Genomic DNA, 21,298 nt, shown 5'->3' on the forward strand with positions numbered 1-21,298 from the left:
AAAAAAAAAAAAGGTCCCAAGATCTAGTTCTGTATCAGAGCCCACCTGAGGATGGCAACAGTCCTCCCCTAGAGCCTGTCCCCACCCAGAAGCTCATCAGAGGTACACGGGAAGAATGAACCGGTGATCATGGGGTGGGACCCACCTGAGCCGGTCCCGCCCCAGAAGCAGCTGCCGATACACCATCTGGGTCTCAGCATCGGGATCCAGCGGGTCACTCCAGTCCCCCAGGGTGACGGCCGAGTGCGTGCGGCTGCAACCGGAAGCTGGGGGCGACACAGCGCTATCATCTGTAGCTTCGCATTCCCCATCCAGAGCCTCCATGGCCAAGCCCCGCCCCTTAGACTTCTAAAACCACTCTTCAAACCTACTGCTTCCTTCCAGCTACACTGCCCCTGCCTTCACCCAACAGAGCAATAGCCTCCCTTCTCTCCATGCCCCTCCCACACTCTAGGCTCAGCCACACAGACCTTTATCGATCCTTCAGCCTGTCTTTGCTCTGCCTGAAACATTCTTCCTCTGTCCCGTTCTCCAACTTCACTACTTAACTCTTACTCTTCTCACAGGTCACACTTGAGCCACACCTCCTCCAGGAAGCCCTTCTTGCTGTCCTACCCTGGGGCTGGGCCAGAAGGGTTCACTGGCATCTCAAAAGCCTCATCTTGGCATTTGTAACACTGTATTACAATTGTCTGGTTATTCATTTATTTTCCTGAGAACAAGCCTGGCATTTGGTAGGCACTTGAAAAAAAGTATCTGTGTGACAGGCAGCGTTCTAATCGCTTTGCATATATCAACTTATTTAATCCTCACAGCAGCCCTACAAGGTGGACATTATCATCCGGCCCATTTTACACTTGAGGAGACTAAGGCAGAGAGAGGTTAAGTTACTTGCTCAAGGTTGCAGGGCAGCCCAGGCGGAGGTGGGACACCCTGCGATTGACAGGTGTGGAGGGCGGAGCCTGAGCCCGCCCTGCCCCCTCACCTGAGCGCTCGGCCTGGAGGCAGCAGGTCCAGTGCCCGCTGCGGAAGGCACCGGGGTGGCAGGAGGCCAGCTTGTCCGGGTTGGGGGCGCTGGCCTTGCGCAGGGCCGACAGCCATTGGTTGAGCTCGTTCACGTTCTGCGGGGAGATGGAGGGGCAGTCAGAGATGGGTTGGGACCCCAGAGGCGCCCTCTGCTCCTCCCTCATGGTGGCGGCGCCTCACCTTGCACTGGAGGTAGGTGGTGTGCGGCGCCCCCGCGCCGTCCTGCGTCACCACCTGCATCACGTGCGGCAGTTGGAAGGCGCCCTCGTCCACGCGCTCCACGGCTCGGATGTGCGACACGGGGATGGACGAGGGCCTCTGGGAGAGAGGACTCTCGCTGCAGGGCAGGCTAGGGCCAGGGGCCAGGGAGACCGGGCCTGGGGACAGCTTTCCTGTGGGTGTGTGCAGCGGGCGGTGTGTTCCGGCATGGGGACAGTCAGCCTGGTGCATCTGTGCTATGTGCGTGTCCACTTGGCGGCCCTGTGAGTCCCGCAATCACTCTCGCAGTGATCACTTCTCTGGGCATCAGTTTCCATCATCATCACCATCACCATGGCAATCCCTGCTCTTCACTTGGGATGTGGTTCTAAGCACTCTACACCCACCGACTTATTTCATCGTGACAACAGATTTCTGAGGCTGGGTCCATCATTCCTCCCAATTTACAGATGAGAAAACTGAGCCATAAGAGAATAAAGGACCCTCCAGAGGCCACTCAGCTGGTGGAGCCAGAATTGGACAGGGAGTTGAACTCTAGAATCTACACTCTGCTGATAAAGTAGAAAGAATAAGTGTGGACACCGTCTCCAATGGTAGCTGTTATGATTTGTGGGTGTGCAGACACAGAAATGAGTAGATCCCCGTGGGTGTCTCAGTTTGAGCTAGACTTGAATGGCAGCCCCATGAGAATAAAGGACCCTCCAGAGGCCACTCAGCTGGTGGAGCCAGAACTGGACAGGGAGTTGAACTCTAGAATCTACACTCTGCTGATAAAGTAGAAAGAATAAGTGTGGACACCGTCTCCAATGGTAGCTGTTATGATTTGTGGGTGTGCAGACACAGAAATGAGTAGATCCCCGTGGGTGTCTCAGTTTGAGCTAGACTTGAATGGCAGCCCCATGAGAATAAAGGACCCTCCAGAGGCCACTCAGCTGGTGGAGCCAGAACTGGACAGGGAGTTGAACTCTAGAATCTACACTCTGCTGATAAAGTAGAAAGAATAAGTGTGGACACCGTCTCCAGTGGTAGCTGTTATGATTTGTGGGTGTGCAGACACAGAAATGGGTAGATCCCCGTGGGTGTCTCAGTTTGAGCTAGACTTGAATGGCAGCCCCACGAGAGCAGGGAGTTTGTGTTTTGTTTACTGCAGTATCTCCAGCACCTAGAACACTGCATGGTACATAGTAGGTACTTGATAAGTGCTTGATGGGTGAATGGATGGGTGAACGAAAGCCTGGATATGAGTGCATGTACCTTTGGGTGAGATCCAATTTTCTGTGAGTCTCTATAGCACTTGGGTGCATGGGTAGTTCAGTGGTAGAATTCTCGCCTGCCACACAGGAGGCCCAGGTTCAATTCCCAGCCCATGCAGCCACAGCATCCCCTTTGGGGTTCCCAGGTGGGGTTAGTAGTAAAGAACCTGCCTGCCAATGCAAGAGACAAGAGGGACTCAGATTTGATCCCTGGGTCAGGAAGATCCCTTGGAGGAGGGCATGGCAACCCACTCCAGTATTCTCACCTGGAGCATCCCATGGACAGAAGAGCCTGGCAGGCTACAGTCCATAGGCTCACAAAAGAATCAGACATGACCAAAGTGACTTAGCATGCATGGTGTGCGGGCAGAGACCTGCATGGAAACAGCTGAGGAGGGCTAAGCATTGTCCACGCCCTGGGAGTGTCCACATCTGGGTGGGTACGTCCCAGCCACCACAGGTGCACATGCTGAAGATCATCTGATGGTATGTGTAAGCGTTTGCCTGTACCTATTCTGTGCCCACCTGGACTCACAGGTATTAGCAGAGCCTGGCCTTGGAATTTGAGTTTGCTAAGCTGCTTTGGGACCTTGGGCAAGTCCTTGTCCCCTCCTGGGCCTCAGTATCCCCCTGGGTACAAAGAGGCAGCACTGTGAGGGAGGCCACCGTGGAAGTCCCTCCACTTCGGGCTGGAGCCCCACCTGCCACTCAGGACTCTTGGAGTAGGACAGCATCTCCCCGCTGAGCCGGAAGTAGCGCTTCTTGAAGGCAAAGCGTGTGGCCAGGCCGGCAGGCTCCTCCTTGCGCTTGAGTAGGTAGCCTTCTCGGACAGTCATTGAGGGCGGGACCAGGGCCCTGGCTGGGCCCCCAGCCTCTGGAAAATGGGAAGAGGGGACTGGGAACCCTTCCCACCCAGGCTCCACCTTCCGAGGGTCTCATGGAGGAGTGGGATTCTTGCCCCCCCGAGAGGCGGAAGGATGAATAAGATGGACTCTACTTTCTCCAAAGAGAATGGTATTATTGAGGGCTGGGGAAGGGAATGGGGGTGGCAGGGAGTGGGGGCCCCAAAGTTGGCCTTGGTGATCCCTTTCCAACTTGAGGGATGTACAGGCACCAGCAGGAGGAGCCACGCTTTACGGAGTCAGTCCAGGGAGTGACTGGATGCTAGTCACTATGCCCTGGATCTAGCTACCCTTAGGGGATCCAGACACAGGCCCCCCCACCCCCAGCATACAGGGACCCCACCAGGTCACAACCAGGCCTCCACATTTCCACAGGGTGCTCCTAGGTGATTTGGACCCAAGTATTTCATGACCTGGGCCCCACATTATGATATAGACTCATCCCTAACTCCTCTGCTTAAAACTATCCCATGGGGAGTTCCCTGGGGGTCCAGAGGTTAAGAATCTACCTGCCAATGCAGGGGACACAGGTTCGATTCCTGGTCATCGAACTAAGATCCCACATGCCTCAGGACAACTAAGCCTGCACAACTACTGAGCCCACATGCCACAACTAAGACCTGACGCAGCCAAATAAATAAATACTTAAATATTAATAAAATGAATCTACCCTGTGGTTCCACTTACTCCAAGTAAAAGCCTAAATCCTTCCAGCAACCCCACACGACCTGCCCCCTCACCTCTCCTCCACTCCCTCTCGTTCATTCTTCTTCACTGGCGCCCCCTCACTGTCCACCCTAGGGCCTTTGCACACACTGTCCCCAGCCTGAAACACTTGCCCAGGATCCTCACTGCTTCCTCTCTGTTCTCTTTCAGGTCTTTGCTCTAATATCACCCTGGGGAGGCCATTCCTGGCCACCCTCTCTAAAAGGCTGATCTGCCACCCCCAACCCAATATTCCCTTCCTTCCTTTATTTTTTCTCCTTAGCACTTATCTCTCCCTAACACACCATATGATTTGCTAACTCATCTTGTTTACTGCCTGCTGTCTCCACTAGAATAAAACTTCCACATGAGCAGGAGCTTCTTCTGTCTCACCCACCCACTGCTGTGTCCCCAGACCCTGGACCGGTGTCTAGGACATAGCAGGCACTTAATAGATAGCTATCGATGGAGTAAGTACCATGCCACGATCCCCTCTCACATCTCCATAGGGGCTGAAATAGTCTGGAGGGCCTGCATCTGTTCATCCCTGGGCCCTAACACAGTATATACCAGGAAGCGTTCGTTGACTGACTAGCTGACCCACAGGTGCACAGTCTCGGTGAGTGCTGGGGTTGGGGAGGGGTGGTGGACGGGTAGGTCCTGAGGGTCCCGTAGAGTGACAAGTTGGCTGTAGCAGGGCCATGGGAACTCACCCTCCTTCCCATCCACCTCCACCAGCTGGTCCAGGAAGTCTCTCACCCTGGAAATACTCTGCAGCAGGAAGGGGTGTAGGGGGGCCATCCACAGCTCCTTGCCCTGGCCCAGCTGCTGGCCCAGATTTCCAATGCTCTGCACAGCCTGGAGCAAAGAAGCAGGGGGAGCTGCCAGGGCCAAGGTCACTGCCAGCGCGGAAGGGCCTCTGTGGACCCAGAACAGCCCCAGAGTCCTGGCTCCCAAATCAGTGTCCAATGAAAGGAGAAAGTGATATAAACACCTGCTTGAAAAGATATCTGTCCCTCTCTGCGCACAGATGTGTATCCCCAGTGCTTTTATTCTGTCCCCCATCTAGAACCCAAATAACCTCATTCAGGACTGCTTGATCTCATCATACATACCTGAGCCCATCAGAACCTCCAAATGTGGCCCCTTGGTGAATGATGGTCTGATTCATACTAAGTGTAAATGACTGCTAGCCTGCTTCCCACCTTCCCCCAGAAGGGGAGGGGTTTTGTTCCAAAGAGGGAATTGAGAGCAAAATGAAAGCCTTCACACTCTGGATGAAAAGCTGGGAATTCCCCCTCATGGTCCAGTGGCTAAGACTCCTTGCTTTTAAGTGCAGGGGGCCCCAGGTTCAATCCCTGGTCAGGGAACTAGATCCCACATGTCACAACTAAGAGTTTACATGTTGCAACTAAAGATCCCACATGGCACATCTAAGGCCTGGTGCAGTCTAATTAATCTTTAAAAAGCTGAAGGTGCCATGTCAAACAGATTTCTCTGGGCCTCACTTGGGTCTTCCATTGGTCTGGCCTCCCAGTTTGGTCCTCCCATGCTCCTCCCTGGCTAAGAACACCCAGGATTTGGCGGGGAGCCCTCCACTGCCTGCACCTTGGCAAGCAGCAGCAGTGAGCGGCTGGTCTGGGGATCCGCGTGCTGGTCCCGGAGGTCAAACAGCTTTGGAGAGAGGATGGCAGGTGCGAAGAATCGCAGGAAGAGAAAGCCGCTTATGGCCAGGTACTTCACGTCCTGCGGAGAGGAGCAGCAGGTGAGAGGGGTCCTCCAAACCCACTTCCCAGTTGGGGAAACTGGGACAGCAAGAACAAAGGATCGGTGGTACAGGGAGAAGAAGTAGAAGGGGACATGGCTCAGGAGGCCATCCTGGTCTGTCAAGGAGGCTTTTCTTCTCTGGGCCTCAGTTTCCCCACCTGGAAAATGGAGTAATAATACCAATTCTGCACCATCAGACTTAGCCAAACATCCTCAGAGTCTGCTTTGTGCCAAGCACTGTGCAAAGGGCACAGCCCTGTGAAAGAGGCATCATCATTATTCCCATTTCACAGCTGAGGAAGCAGAAGCTCAGAGATGTCAACTGACTTGCCCCAGGTCACGCAGCTGATGAGTAGAGGAAGCAGGATTGAAACCCAGATCTGTGATTTCTGATCATGAATAGCAACAGGCCAAATATTTCTCCATGTATTTGCTTATTTAATACTCACCCTTGGAGGTTCTGTGTTTCCATTTTGCAGAGGAAGCAACTGAGACCCAGAGAGGGAAGGTCACTTGCCCAAGGTCACACAGCAATAAGTGGCAGAGCCAGGAATTTGAACCCAGGCAGAATTTGAACTCTGCCCTTCATCACACTGTCCTGCATTCAACACTAGCTACTGGGTGTCAAAAACTAAGCCTGCACAAGCCTGCACAATTCCTCAAGCAATCTCATGGGGTAGTACTACTATCCCCATTTTCCAGATGAAGAAACTGAGGCTTGGTAGCAAACCCAGTTCAGCTGGCTTCTTGCACAACCCCCAGTCCCAGCCTCTGCCCTCCACAAATTGTAAAGCATGGTGGCCCTTCGTGTGAGACCCAGGCCTGGGCCACCTGCGCATAAGGCTGGTTCCCCTAGCTCCAGAGGGGACTTGGGAAGAGGCGTGTCTCTCTCCTGGGCGCTGACCCCCTCCAAACGGCTCCTCACCTACCCATCACATTCACAAGCTATATATAGCCCCCGAGAATATGTTGCTGTGTTTATTTAGGGGTTGTATTCACACATAAGACAATACCCTCTCTGGGTATGTGCCAAGTTTCCAGGGCACCTCTGCATTGACGCTGAGCCTTGCCAGGAGCTGGGTCCCTGGGGCTGCTCAGAGATGGGGGAGGAGGTCCCACAGATCTGGAACCCCAAACTGCCCCTAGGCTGCCCCCCACCCCAGCCCGCCATGTTCCTGGGTAACTTTAGCCTTTGACGTCAGCTCATTAACTTCCTCCTTTCTTGAGGAGGAACCAGGTGTCAGAGCGGCAGAGAGAGGGGCTGCTTGGGTTTCTCTGGCCCCCTCCATCTTCGTGGGCATGAGGAAGTCTCTGTTCCCTGCCCGTGGCCACCGCTCACCATGGGGGCTGAGACCTGGGGGACACTTGGGTGTCACTGATCAGGGCTCCTCCCGCAAGGGCCAGGCTGTCTGGGGAGCTGGTCTCCCGCTTCCCCCGCCCCCAGCTGCGGATGTGTCCCACTTAGCACCTCCACCAGCGGCCGAGGCAAGAGCCCCACAGTGTGGAGTGTAAATCAGCCTCGTCCCAGTTGGAGGCCCCGGCTCAGGTCTGAGGAGGAGGAGGATGGGGGGAGGGAGAGATTCCCTCTGCAAGTCTGGAGGCTGAGCCTTGAGTCCACGACTCTTAGCCAAAGCACCTCACCTCTCTGGGCCTCAGTTTCCTCCTCTGTAAAATGGGATAATACTGGCATCCACCTCACAGGGTGGATGTGAAGACTAGATGAGGTAATAAATATGTAAAACAAAGTCTGACCCCTAGACAGGGCAGTATATACTGTTGTGGTGGTTGTTTGGTCGCTCAGTCATATCTGACTCTGAGACCTCATGGACTATAGCCCGCCAGGCTCCTCTATCTGTGGGATTCTCCAGGCAAGAATACTGGAGCGGGTTGCTATGTTCTCCAGGGGATCTTCCCGACCCAGGGATCAAACCGGTGTGTCCTGCATCTCCTGCATTGGCAGGTGGATTCTTTACCACTAAGCCACCAGGGAAGTCCCAATATATGTAGTGTTAGCTGCTGTTACTATTATCATCCTCATCATCACCACTATCATCACCCCTGGGCCCCAGATCCTGCCAGAACACTGTCCCCACTTCTGCCAAGACACACAGCACCTCAGGGTGGGTAGCCCAGGTTCTGTCCCACTCCTCCCCTGCCTCTCCCTGTGGCCCTGGACAAGCCACTGCCCCTCCCCAGCCTCAGTGTCCCCCAATGAGACCGCCTGACCCACCTCATGCTCCGCCTGGGGAAAACGCTCCTCCACGCGCTGGCGCAGCTGCTTGAATGCGAGGCGCATGGCGGATGGGCAGCGCCCCACGGAGCCCACAATGGCGTCCACAATAGGCCCCAGGTAGCCCGTCAGCAGCCCCAGGCTGGCCTCACGCACGTGTTCCTCGGAGGGTGCACCCTTGAAGGAGATTCTCCTGGAGAAGCAAGCGGAGGGTTGTGCCTCAGAAGCCAGCCCCTACTAAGCTCAGAGAGCACCCACCTTCTCATCCCTTCTCCATGGCCTCCCCTCCTACTGGTCCATTCCCCCTGTGGGAAGTCACCTCTTCAAAGAGGCCATCTCTGTCCCACTGCTCACCAGCATGGACCCGGGTTCCCTGCATTTCCAGTGCAGACCTGCCAGACACGCACTGCTGCCCCAGGACCTTTGCACTTTCTGTTTCCCCTGCCTGGAACATCTTCCAGCAGACCTGCACACGACTCCCTCCCTCACCTCCTCCAAGCCTTAGATTCCACACCCCCTTCTCTGTGAGGCTGTCCCTGTGACCTCCCTGGCTCTTCCCACGACCCTCCCTCACTTTACTTCCCTCCATTTCACTAATCACCTGCAAGAGTCTTCTTTTGTTTATTAATATTACCTGTCTTCCCCAGTAAGACAGATTTGTGTCCATTTGTTTCCTGCTACAAACTCAGCACTCAGCCTACTGCTTGGCACATACACGTGTGTGTGTGGGGGGGGCGGTGTGCTCAGTCACTCAACTGTGTCCAACTTTTTGTGACCCCGTGGACTGTAGCCCCCCAGGCTCCTCTGTCCATGGAATTCTCCAGGCAAGAATACTGGAGTGGATAACCATTCCCTTCTCCAGGGGATCTTCCTGACACAGGGATTGAACCCAAGTCTCCTGCATCGCAAGTGTGTTCTTTACCTTCTGAGCCACCAAGGTGACTCTTAAGTAGCCTGATTGTTCCCATTTAACAGATGAGGAAACTGAGGCTCAGAGAAGTCCCCTTGCCAATAGGTGGCAGAACATAGATTAGAACTCAGGATTGCCAATTTCAGAGTCTGTCTGCACCCTGCCCTGGCCAGTTCCCAGATGCCCCTGCTCCCTGCGGGCATCCACTGAGTCCTACTGTCTTTGCCAGGTATTCTGGGAAAAGCCCTGGCCTTGGGGTTTCACAGATGGACTCTGCCCTTCTACTCAGGGGCTGCGTTCAAATCCCCACTTGGCAACTTCCCAGCTGTGCAGCCTTAGGCAGGTGACCTCCCCTCTCTGAGGCTGTTTCTCATCTGTAAAAAGGGGTCCTAATGCCTGCTCCCAGGTGTTCAGAAGGGGTGGGTAGCACTTGCTGGGCAAGGCCCAAAGAGAAGGAAAGATCATTTCCTGCCTCCACCATGGTCCCCTGTGGACTGCCTAGCAGCCAGCTCTGATGGCTTGGTAGGAACAAGCCCACCTGCTTGAGCTGGAGGGAAAAAGTCCTGGAAAGAAAAGAGGAGCCCAGGAGAAATGGAATGACCCCCCAACCCTGGCATTGCCCTGCTCCCTAACCCATGTCATCAAGCACTGCAGCAAGCCAACCTCTGCCACAGACCCTCCCCCAGGGGCCTCAGCCACCACTACCACCATAATAGAAATAATAGTACTTCTGGAGTACTGGTTAGTGCTGGGCTTCGTGTATATGACTCAGTTCACTCTCCCGACAGTCCATCAGGTAGATATTCACTAGGCTTGAAATAACCTGCCCAGCAGTAATGGCAGATCTGGGGTTTGAACCCAGGCACTCATGTCTCAGAGTCCCGCCTAGAACCACCGCACCACACGGTCTAAGGGGTTGGCTGCTCTCAGGGGAGGCTGTAAGACTGTAGAACATAAGGGTTCCCAAGCAGGAAGGAGGGGTGGGGTGGCAGAAGGCACAGACCCAGCCTGACAGGTCTGACAGGCAGACGAGGGGGCTGTGGCAGGTTCATCCCTCAGGTGTGGCTCACCGGGTGCGGCCCAGGTCCATCTTGCAGGGATCCAGCTCCATGTACTTCCTCTCCTCGAAGACGCGGTTGATCACTGGCCTTAGGACCTCATGCAGATAGGGCATGCCCACGAGCTGGGGGCAGGGGGCACCACACGGGGTGGGGCTGAGGGTGAGGCCGTGGTGTGCCCATGAGCTGGGGGCAGGGGGGACCATGCAGGGAGAGGTTCAGAGAGAGGTGGAGACCTGCCTCTGGGCTGGGGTTGGGGTGCAACTCAGGGTGAGGCCAGCCAGCAGCCCCCCAGCTCGGCTGCCCAGGGCCACCTGAGGCCGGCCAAGCTCTGGGCTCCAAGTAAGCACTGGGAAGGGAGTCCCCATGAGGAAGCAGCCGCCGGACTGCCCACCAGCCCCCCAGGCCTTCACCTACTCACCTTCATAAACTGCTCCACTGACTTGGACGCCAGGGAGTTAGAACGGAAGAGGGTGTTGGGGTCAGCTGAGAGGACAGAGAGAAGCGTTTGCTGGGATGTAGGGGGCTGGATCCATCTCACCCTACCCACCCAAGGTGGGGGCGGGGGCAGTGGTCATGATCTTTTCAGCCTCAGGAATCGAGGAGATCTGCCACATCAACTCCTTTCACGGTACAAAGGCCCAGAATGGTTAAGTGAGCTGCCTAAGGTCACACAGCACATGAGTAGTAAAACCAGGTCCTGAACCCAAGACCATGCTCCCAGCTGGCTGGGGGTTCCTAGGCCCTGTCACCCCAACACACAAAGACACAGCAGCCCCTCTTCTCCCTGAGCTCCCCAAATCTCTCTCTGAGACCCTCTGCAGACCCATCCTTGGGGAGTGATGCCTGGGGGTGGTCATGCAGGCAACTCACTGGTCCGAGCCACCTCGCGCCGGGTGAGATAGTCCAGAAAGGGCCCAGTCAGGCCCTGGCCCAGAAAGAGCTTCACCAGCTTGGTGGCCAGCTCCTGGCGGCAGTCACCCGAGGTCAACTCCTCCAGGACAGCCAAGGGGCTGGCGGCATCCTCCTGCACAAGGACAGGAGGCAGGAGAGGTGGCCTGGGGCCCTGGGACCCCAAAGCAGGGTGTGGCCATGATCCAGATTCCCCACACACCCCCCCAGTGACGCACACACCTCTGCTGGCCCCAGCACCGACTCCATGAGCAGCTCCCTAAGTGGCTGGTAGTACCGTGAGGGCAGGACAGAGTCCTCGGTCAGGCGCACCTTCAGCCTCAGAGCACCCAAGCTCCCGCTGGCCGGGGCCAGAACACAGGAAAAGGAACGTAAGTATGTATGGGCAGGGGCGGAGAGCCAAGAGAGGCAGGTGTGAGCGCCGGTAAAGAGCATGGATAATTGTCAGACAAGACAGGTATGGGCAGGTGTGAACAGGCGTGGGCAGTATAAACAGGGGTGAACAGGTATTGACGGGTATAAACGGGAATGGACACAGGCAGGCAGTGTAAACAGATCCAGCCAAGGTAGAAAGATGAGGCAGTTATACAGTATACACATGTATACAGGAACGGATGGTGTGAACAGGTGTGTGGACAGGTGTGGAGGGACCAGAAATTCTGCACACACACCAGATTGAACTGATGTGTTTGCAGGTGGGTGGGGATAAGGTGAACTCATTTGGACACATGTAGACGTACATGGTGAGACATTCAGCAAGCGTCTGTTAAATGAATGAAGGGACCTGGTGACAGCGTGTGGGTTGACCCATAAGGACTGGCCTGCGAGCAGAAGACGGAACCCAACATGGTTCCAGCCCAGCCTCCTCCCAGTGTACCCACATTTACCCAGAATCCTCCTCTGCTCTGGGAAAGGGCAGGAGGCGGAACCAGCCATTGGGCGGGTTGTGTTGCAGGACCTGTGGGGGGAACTCCACCTGTGGGGCAACACACAGGCCCTCAGCAGAGCTCTGCCCCGCTGGGCCCTGGAAGAAGAGTTAGGCTGCCCACCCAAGGAGGGGTGGCAAAGCCCACCTAGGGTCAGCCCCTCCTCCTCCACCATGTTCTATCAACACAATGATGGCAACAGTCCGTCCCCCAGTCCCCGATTATTAGCTCCTGCCAGGGTACCAAAGGCCTCCAGGGAGCTCTTAATCTACAATTGAGGAAACTGAGGCTCAGAGAGGTGGAGTGACTTGCCCAAGGTCACACAGCGGCTAGACACAGCATGTCTGGAGTGAGTGTATTTTCAGCTCCATTGAGGGACAAACTTGCATCTATCAAAAGGCTTAAAGATAGTCCAGAAGGTCAAGTCCCACCCTCCCTCTCTTTTTAAATAACAACTTTATACAGATATAATTTATAGCCCATATAATTCACCAATTTAAAGTAATTCAGTGGCTTTAGTATATTCACAGGTTATGCAACTACCACCACTAATTTCAGACCATTTTCTATCAGCTCCTCTGGCCAAAGAAAGCCTATATCCATTAGCAAACACTCCCCATCCTCCAGTCCCTGGCAACCACTAATTTTTCTGTCCTTATAGATTCTCTTGTATTTAACTTATATGCAGAGTACATCATGAGAAATGCTGGGCTGGATGAAGCACAAGCTGGAATCAAGATTGTAGGGAGAAATATCAATAACCTCAGATGTGCAGATGACACCACCCTTTTGGCAGAAAGTGAAGAACTAAACAGCCTCTTGATGAAAGTGGAAGAGGAGAGTGAAAAAGTTGGCTTGAAGCTTGAAACTCAACATTCAGAAAACTAAGATCAAGGCATCCAGTCCCATCACTTCATGGGAAATAGATGGGGAAACAGTGACTGACTTTATTTTTTGGGGTCCAAAATCACTGCAGATGGTGACTGCAGACATGAAATTAAAAGACGCTTACTCCTTGGAAGGAAAGTTATTAAAAAGCAGAGACATTACTTTGCCAACAAAGGGCTGTCTAGTCAAGGCTATGGTTTTTCCAGTAGTCATGTATGGATGTGAGAGTTGGACTATGAAGAGAGCTGAGCGCTGAAGAATTGATGCTTTTGAACTGTGAGAGTCCCTTGGACTGCAAGGAGATCCAATCAGTCCATCCTAAAGGAGATCAGTCCTGAGCGTTCATTGGAAGGGCTGATGTTGGCCACCTGATGGGAAGAGCTGACTCATTGGAAAAGACTCTGATGCTGGGAGGGATTGGGGGCAGGAAGAGAAGGGGACGACAGAGATGAGATAGTTGGATGGCATCACCGACTCAATGGACATGAGTTTGAGTAAGCTCCAGGAGTTGGTGATGGACAGCAAGACCTGGCGTGCTGCAGTCCATGGGGTCATGAAGAGTCGGACACGACTGAGCGACTGAACTGAACTGAACTGATAAATGAAATTATGCAATATGTGGGGAGTTTGGGACAGGCTTCCTTCACTTAGCATTGTGTTTTCAAAATTCATCCGTGTTGTGTGGATGAATGTGTCAGGATGAATGTCACAGGATCCATGTGTCAGGATGTCATTGCTTTTTATGGCCACATAATATTCCGCTGAGTAAATATACTGTATTTTGTTTCTTCACCCATCTGTTGATAGACATCTGAGCTGTTTCTACTTTTGGCTATTCATGAATGATGCTGCTATTTGCATTAACGTAGAGTCGTGTGTGGCTATGTTTCCCTTTCTCTTTGGCACACACCCAGGAGTGCAAGTGCTGGGTCACGTGGTAACTCTAACTACTGAGGAACTGCCAGATTTTTCCAAAGCAGCGGCACCATTTTACACAGCTTGATGACTTTGGTGAAGCATGTGGTCATTTCAAGGGAGGTCCATGACCAAGTCTCCCTCTTATTTACTCTAATCTTGCCTCCTTTTAAAAACTGGCAGCTTCAGCATTTCCCTGGTGGCTTAGTGGTTAGGACTCGGCTTTCACTGCTGCGGCCCAGGTTCAATCCCTGGTCATGCGACCCAGCCAAAAAAAAACAAAAAAACTGTCAAAACAAAAATGCTGAGTATACATCCACTCAAAACTCCTGAGAGGCAAGAAAAATCATACCCACTTTACAGATAGGGAGACTGAAGTTCCAAGAGAAAGACCTTGAGCCCAGTGCATCCAGGAGTAAGAGTTAGATTCTGGATTCAGAGAGACCTGAACTCAAATACTGACTCTGCCATTTCTTAATCATATGACCTTGGGAAAGCCACTTCACCTCTCCAAACCTTAGTCTTCCCATCTGTAAAATAGAGACAGCAATGGTCCCAGCCTCTTAACAGTGGCCATCAAGGTTATAAAAATGAAGTGATGCTGGAGAAGCACTTAGCACAGTGAAGCACACAGTCAACCTGGGTACTCTCATCCCGGAATAAGAATCTGGGCCCACCCTATGACCTTAGGTAGGTTCCTGCACCAATGGGATCATGGGACTCTGTCACTCAGGCCTGGCCAAGGTACCTGATAAGGCAAATGTCACATCTACCCTTCCAAGTGAGCTCCAGGATGCCCAGCCCTTCTCCCCAGTCCCCCTTGGAGGCAGTGGTGAGCCATGTAGGGTGTCTGGGGGGTGCTCACCATTCCCAAAAAGTCATTCTTGCCAACCATGTCCCAGTCCCAGAGTTCCACTCGCAGAGGGGATGGGGAACCTGGCATCTCCCGCAGCTCCAGCACCTCATCCCAGTGTGGGAAGCGAGTCTTCTTGATGGTCTGGGAGAGGAGGGAGTGAGAGAAGACAGAGCTAATGGGACCATTCTTGTCTCCATTTTACAGATGGGAAGGCTGAGGTTCAGAATGGTAAGTGGCTTTCCCAAGGTCATTTAATGCCCCAGTCTCCCAGCTCTGCTCCACCACTTACCGAAGTCTCCAAGCTCTGGCTGCCCCAAAACACACGCGCAAATGGGTCAGACGTGCCAGAGATGTCTCGGGGGGCCAGGTCCCTGAGGACAGATGAGGTAAGGAGTAGGGGTCACAGAACCCTTAAGGACCAAGACCCAAGCCTTGGGGAAAGGGTTCAAGGTAGACAATTCAAATGCTGCTGATTTCCAAGACAACAAAATAGTACATTGTAGGGATCTAGCAAAGAGCATCCTTCACCAGGTCCGTCCAAACCTGGTATCTTCCTTTTGATTAACGCTACCCTTCGAGGACACATTACTATGCCCACATTTTCTAGGTAAGGAAACTGAAGCACAGAAAGGTCAAGTTGAACATCACAAAGCAGCAGGTAAAGGTGCAGTGAGGAAGGGAAAGGGAGCCTTTGTTTCCCTGGAGCCCGTGGATGGGAGACCAGATGCCAGGGTTCATAGCCTGGATTCTCCCATTCACTGGCTGAGTGACACTAGGAGAAGTCACTGTCCCTCCCTGAGCCTCAATTTCCTCATCTGAAAAATCAGAGTAATAACAGACTGACCTTACAGGGCCAAGGGATGAGATGACATGTGGAGAGTGCTTAGCTCACTCATTCACTCAACAAACACTCCTACCCACACTAGGACCAAGAAAAGGCATGAGGAAGGGACCCCCTGCCTCTGATTGCCATGACAACCCAAGTTTCAGCCTCTCCCACCCCTCCTTTTCAAGGTCCCCCAAATCCAGAGACCCTTTCCCCCACACACCCAGGGGCTGCTTGTTTCCTCCCGCTGTTTCTCTGCCACCCTGCTTGGCATCCAAAGCCTTCTTTGGTTTCCTAGGAGCCAGCCTAGTTGCTAAGCGACAGCAATCGGTCCCTCTCCTACTTGCAAGGATCCTGCATAGCTTTGTAGTTGGGGAGGAGGCCATGGGCACAGAGTAAGTGAGGAGTCCCTACCCCTAAAAAGTCCTTTTGCCTGTCCTATGCCTGCCTGCTACTCCATTCAATCTCCAGGGAGCTCCAGCTGAGGATAGAATCTGGAAGTGGTGGGAGAGGCACAGAGAGGGCAAGAAAGGACTTTAAGGTCACAGAGCAAACTAGAAATAGAGACCTAGTCCAACTTGGGTGCGGACTGGCCTAAAGGCAAGAATAAATGGAGTAAGGTGTGGGGAAAAACATGGCAAAAAAACAAAATAAGACATGGGAGCGTGAAAGGTGTGGAAATAGTCAAGGAAATAGAGTGATGGGGCAGCTGAGAAAGAGGGGAGTGATAAACAGACAAGAGGGAAGATGGGTATCCCAGGAGTTGTATCCATCTTTTTTCTGATGTTTCCTTGGGACAGGACCTGCCCCTCCCTTTCTCCCAGCCCACATGACTTGAGTGGCTTGATTCCTCCCTCTCTGCCTGGAAGGGACTTGCTACTCAGGTCTGACCAATCAGAGTCAGTGTAATTGGTTCAATGATAGGCAGGTACTCCAAACTGGGTCAATAAGAGTTAGTCCTAGGATACTGGTTGGAAATGGTGGAAGATAGTTTTTTCCATTGGAGCTGCCAAATTGGTAGGATGCCAGTCTGGGGCTGTTAGGGTCAGCTTTGCCCCTACCTGGGGAGAAACTGTCTGAGAATAAAGTTAATACAAAAGACACCCAAGGAATCTATGTTTACAGATTCCTGATGTCTCTGTTGGAGCACCTGGATCCAGCCATGCCTGAAGCTGCATGTCATTCACATGAGCCAATCTGCTTAAGCCAGTATAAATTGGGTGTCTATCACTTATGATTTGATTAATACATGTCCACACCCATCTGCCTGGTCATTCTGAGTATCTGGCCTTTGGTTGCTGGTCACTGGGGACCCAACAAAGATTTTGCTCAAGCTTTAACCCAAGAAACTTGCCACCTGGTGAGCTCGGACTGTTTGCCTTACAAAGGATGTCGGTTTTGAGCCAAGACATATCTCAGGAGTGAGGTGGTCTCAAGGCAGCTGGGAGGAATCCAGTGGATTCCTGCTCATTCTCAGACCACCCCCCACCCCACCCTCACCCCCATCATGACCATACCTAGCCTGGAGCACGTGACAGTGAAGACAACGGCCCCGCACGTCCTCCAGCGTCTGCACGGACAGGCAGATCTCACCCTGCACCTCCGAGTCCGGGTCCACGCGGCTCAGGTTGATCCAGCTGTCGATTCCTGGAGGGCACAGGCACCAGCATTCATTAAGCACCTACCACCGTCTAGGCATTGCATTGTCTTTTAAAATTCAAAATAAATAAATAAATAAATAAAATTCAATTAACGTTAAAAAGATATCGAGTCATGGACCTCTCAGTAGCCTTCTGCTATAGTTACTGTAATTATCCCCGCTTCCAGATGAGGAAAAAAAGGCACAGCAAGGAGGGAGCTAGTAAACCGCAGAACTAGGATTCAAATGCAGGCAGTATAGTTCTAGGGCCAGTGCCCCTAACCATGTACTATCACACTCTTCATCCGTCCATCATTTACTCTCCCCTCAGGAAAAAAAAAAAACGCTTGGCATTCCTATCTCTGAGCCTTCTTATAGGCTCTCGGCCTGAATCAGTCAAGTCAGTCTTGGTCTTCTCAATCTTAACCTCTCCTTCTTTCTCTCGCTCTCTCTCTGTCTCTCATTTCTCTCAACACATTAAAGATACTGTTCCAGGGACTTCCCTGGAAGTCCAGTGGTCAAGATTCTGCACTCCCAATGCAGGTGTGGGGCATGGGTTCCATCCCTGGTCAGGGAACTAAGATCCCACACGGCAAGTGGATATAGCCAAAAAATTTTTAAAATTAAAATTAAATTAAATTAATAAAAAATTTTAAAGATACTGTTCCACTGACTTCCAGCTTCAGTTGTAGTTACTGGGAAGTCATTTCAGCCTAATAATTGATCTTGCATGAATGGTCGATCTTTTCCAAGTTTAAGGACTAAGTCTTTGATGTTTTTTGCAGTCTCCCCACAGTATATCTAGGTAAGGATATTAAAAAAAAAAAAAACAAAAACCCAGCTTAGTAAAGGCTGTGCTCCTTCTACTTATGAAATCATGCTCTTGAGTTCTGGAAAATTCCAGGTCATCAATTTTTTAGAATCATTTCCTCTCCCCAGATTTTTCTATATTCTGCTTCTAGGACTCCAATTAAATGGATGTTAGAGACTTTCTCAGTATTTTCCATGTCTTGAACTTCTCTTATATGCTTCTCATTTCTCTGAGCTGAAGTTTAAATAACTTATTTAGATCTCTCTCCCAGTTCACTAACTCTGACTTCAGCTCTGAAAGAACGATGTGCCACTCATCCACTTGGTTTTTAAGGTCAACAATTGTACCTTTTATCTCTAAACATTTGATCTGGTTCTCTTCCAAGTCAGTCTATTTTTTTTTTAATGCATTGCTTTAATTTATCATGGTTATTGCTGGCCCTTCCAGGTGATTAAATTTTATTTATTGAATTTTTAAATTCTTATATATCATAAATACAAAGTCTAAAGTCTTTATGGGTCTAAATCTGATGGTCATTATTTCTGCTGACTCTTGCTCTTGGTGGCTCACTTCCTTGTGTGTGTGTGATGATCTTCGATTGTGAAGTCACACTTGTTTGAGCTCACTCTGTGGGAAATTTAACATGAGGATGCTTATCCCTGGAGAGGAGTAGCAGTTGCTTAGGAACTCTGAAGGGGAATTCTCAGGTTCAGTAATAGCCACCTTGCCCCTGGCCTAAGATTTAGCCTGTTGACTGTGAATCTGATATTGACGTTAACTTTCAGGGAAATCCTTCCTTACTGCCTTGCCTCTTGCTCACCACTCCATGTTAGGTTTTAGCTCATGATTCACCGGGAGTAGAAGGAGGAATAGAAGAGGGCATGGCAACCTGCTCCAATATTCTTTCCTGGAGAATCCCATGATGTGGGATGGCTCCTCCATGACAGAGGAGCCTGGCGGGCTACAGTCCATGGGGTCGCAAAGAGTCAGACACGACTGAAGAGACTTAATACACATGCTTGCATGCAAATGGAGGAATACTGAATCCTCTTCACATCCTTCCAACAATGTGTTAGGAATTGCATCTAATTCAGGATCTCACTGTTATGTGGCCAGAGAGCCATTCTGTGGATCTAGTGTCCCATGCTGCCGGAAGTATAAGTTCTACTTTACCTCTCTATCTCTTTTGTTATTCCCAAGTCCAGGATGCCATCAGCTTTTTCTAACTTGATTAGGTATCTGTTGCAATAACCAAGTTAGAAAAGTGAAGTTCCATCTCACTTCACTTCACTTGGTATTGTGTGGACTAAATGTAAATTGCTTAGCATTGTGCCTGGCACATAATAAGCCTTCACTAAACAGAAGTGATGATTATAATAATTGGCACATAGTGTGCTGTCAACTAATGCTCACTGATGCAAAAATATATTATTATTTTATTAATAAATGGTGTCAAGATAACTAAGAATCATCTAGACCAAAGCAGTAAAGTTCAATCCCTATTGGATGCCTTGTATCTGGGTAAGTTCCAAATAGATCAAAGACTTGACTGTTAAAATAAAATGGGAACAAACTGTTGCTAGAAAGAATCATATAAAACAATCTGTCCTAATATCAGGACTAAGAAGGACTTTCTAGGCATTACATAAAAGTGCACCCCCACACACACAAATTTTGATTACAGAACAAGAAGCAAATTTTCTACTGGAAAAAATGATAAGCAAAGTCAAAATATAAGCCACAAGGAGAAAAAAAAAATGCAGCTAATGTGACAAAGTTTATTTTCCTCATATATACAGATCTCCCACAAAAAAAGGAAGAAAAGGCAAACAACCCAGGGGGTGAAAAATACACATACAATGTGAATAGACAATAGACACAAAAAAGAGGAAATAAAGAGACTCTTGAGTATATAAAAAGGTCTTCAAACTTACTTATACTGAAATGCAAAACAGCACACACAATGAGCCAATTTTTTAACCTATCAGATTCAAGATCCAAAAGTTTGGCATTTGTTGACAAGGTTATAGGGTAGATTAATCTGTTAACTGTTAAGTAACTGGAGAGTAACTTAACAATAACTATAATCAATAACTATAATAAAACATGCTAATGTGGATACTCTTTGATCCAGCAAATCCACCTCTAGGAATTCATTATGCTGATTGATATAACTGGCATACATGGGGACTTCCCTGGCATTCCAGTGGTTAAGACTCCTTGCTTCCAATGCAGGGAGCATGGGTTTGATCCTTGGTTGGGGAGCTAAGATCCAACATAGAGCGCTGCACAGCCAAAATTGTTTTTTAATTAATATAAACTTGCATTAATATAAACTTGTGTGATGTGTGCAATTGCATTTGTACAAGGCTATTCATTGCAGCATTGTTCGAACCAGGAAAACATTGTCAGTAACCCAAGTGCACATCAAGAAGGCACTTGGCCAAATAAATGATGGTACATCCACAAAACAGAGTGCCATGAAGTCATACTAAAAGCAAAGAATGCAGAAGCTCTTGAGACATTAGTATGGAAAGATCTCCAAGATACACGGCGAAGTGAAAAGACAGGATATAGAACAGTGCGTTTAATGGAGTCCTATTACTATAAAAACTAAAAAAGTGAAGTAGCTCAGTCATGTTCGACTCTTTGCAAATCCACAGACTATAGCCTACCAGGCCTTTCCGTCCACGGGATTTTCCAGGCAAGAATACTGGAGTGGATTGCCATTTCCTTCTCCAGGAGATCTTCCCATCCCAGGGATTGAACCCGGGTCTCCAGCATTGTAGGCAGACGCTTTACCGTCTGAGCCACCAGGGAAGCCCTGTTTCTATAAGCAGAGAACAAAACACATATAGTAGAAAGAGCACAGACTTTGGAACTAGACAACTTGGTTCAAATCCCAGCTGTCCCACTTAGTCATTTTGTGATCTTGGACAAGTTATTTAACCCCCTGTGCCTCAGTTTGTTCACCTAAAGAGTGGGCATAGGGCTTCCCAGGTAGCACTGGTGGTAAAGAACCTGCCTGCTTATGCAGGAGACATAAGAGATGTGGGTTCGATCCCTGAGTTGGGAAGATCCCCCGGAGGAGGGCATGGCAATCCACTCCAGTATTCTTGCCTGGGAAACCCCACAGACAGAGGAGCCTGACGGGCTACAGTCCATGGGGTCGCAAACAATTGGAGATGACTGAAGCAACTGAGCATGCGCACAAAGAATGGGCATAACAAGAGTGCTCATCTCTTACGGTTATTAGAATAATTAAGTGAATTGATATGTGTAAAGCACTTCATGGGAAACAGATGGGGAAACAGTGGAAACAGTGTCAGACTTTATCTTTTTGGGCTCCAAAACTACTGCAGATGGTGACTGCAGCCATGAAATTAAAAGACGCTTACTCCTTGGAAGAAAAGTTATGACCAACCTAGATAGCATATTGAAAAGCAGAGACATTA

The 21,298-nt window shown here is 50.7% G+C and overlaps 1 protein-coding gene across 1 annotated transcript in view; it reads right to left on the minus strand.

Annotated features, from left to right (window-relative positions):
* The window catches only part of RASAL1 (RAS protein activator like 1 (GAP1 like)), a 33,536-nt gene that overhangs the window by 1,943 nt on the left and 10,295 nt on the right, over nucleotides 1-21,298 (minus strand). Inside the window, exons 5-19 of the mRNA XM_010828567.1 lie at nucleotides 16,911-17,070; nucleotides 14,857-14,938; nucleotides 14,577-14,708; nucleotides 11,870-11,958; nucleotides 11,205-11,322; nucleotides 10,944-11,097; nucleotides 10,492-10,556; nucleotides 10,083-10,195; nucleotides 8,103-8,295; nucleotides 5,714-5,851; nucleotides 4,819-4,963; nucleotides 3,200-3,372; nucleotides 1,207-1,344; nucleotides 986-1,121; nucleotides 146-266 (exon numbers count right to left, since the gene is read on the minus strand). Coding sequence (XP_010826869.1) covers nucleotides 146-266; nucleotides 986-1,121; nucleotides 1,207-1,344; nucleotides 3,200-3,372; nucleotides 4,819-4,963; nucleotides 5,714-5,851; nucleotides 8,103-8,295; nucleotides 10,083-10,195; nucleotides 10,492-10,556; nucleotides 10,944-11,097; nucleotides 11,205-11,322; nucleotides 11,870-11,958; nucleotides 14,577-14,708; nucleotides 14,857-14,938; nucleotides 16,911-17,070 — 1,957 coding nt within the window. The remainder of the gene's footprint in view (nucleotides 1-145; nucleotides 267-985; nucleotides 1,122-1,206; nucleotides 1,345-3,199; nucleotides 3,373-4,818; nucleotides 4,964-5,713; nucleotides 5,852-8,102; nucleotides 8,296-10,082; nucleotides 10,196-10,491; nucleotides 10,557-10,943; nucleotides 11,098-11,204; nucleotides 11,323-11,869; nucleotides 11,959-14,576; nucleotides 14,709-14,856; nucleotides 14,939-16,910; nucleotides 17,071-21,298) is intronic.

The sequence above is a fragment of the Bison bison genome, unplaced genomic scaffold, assembly GCF_000754665.1.
Source record: "Bison bison bison isolate TAMUID 2011002044 unplaced genomic scaffold, Bison_UMD1.0 scf7180017864495, whole genome shotgun sequence".
Taxonomy (NCBI): domain Eukaryota; kingdom Metazoa; phylum Chordata; class Mammalia; order Artiodactyla; family Bovidae; genus Bison; species Bison bison.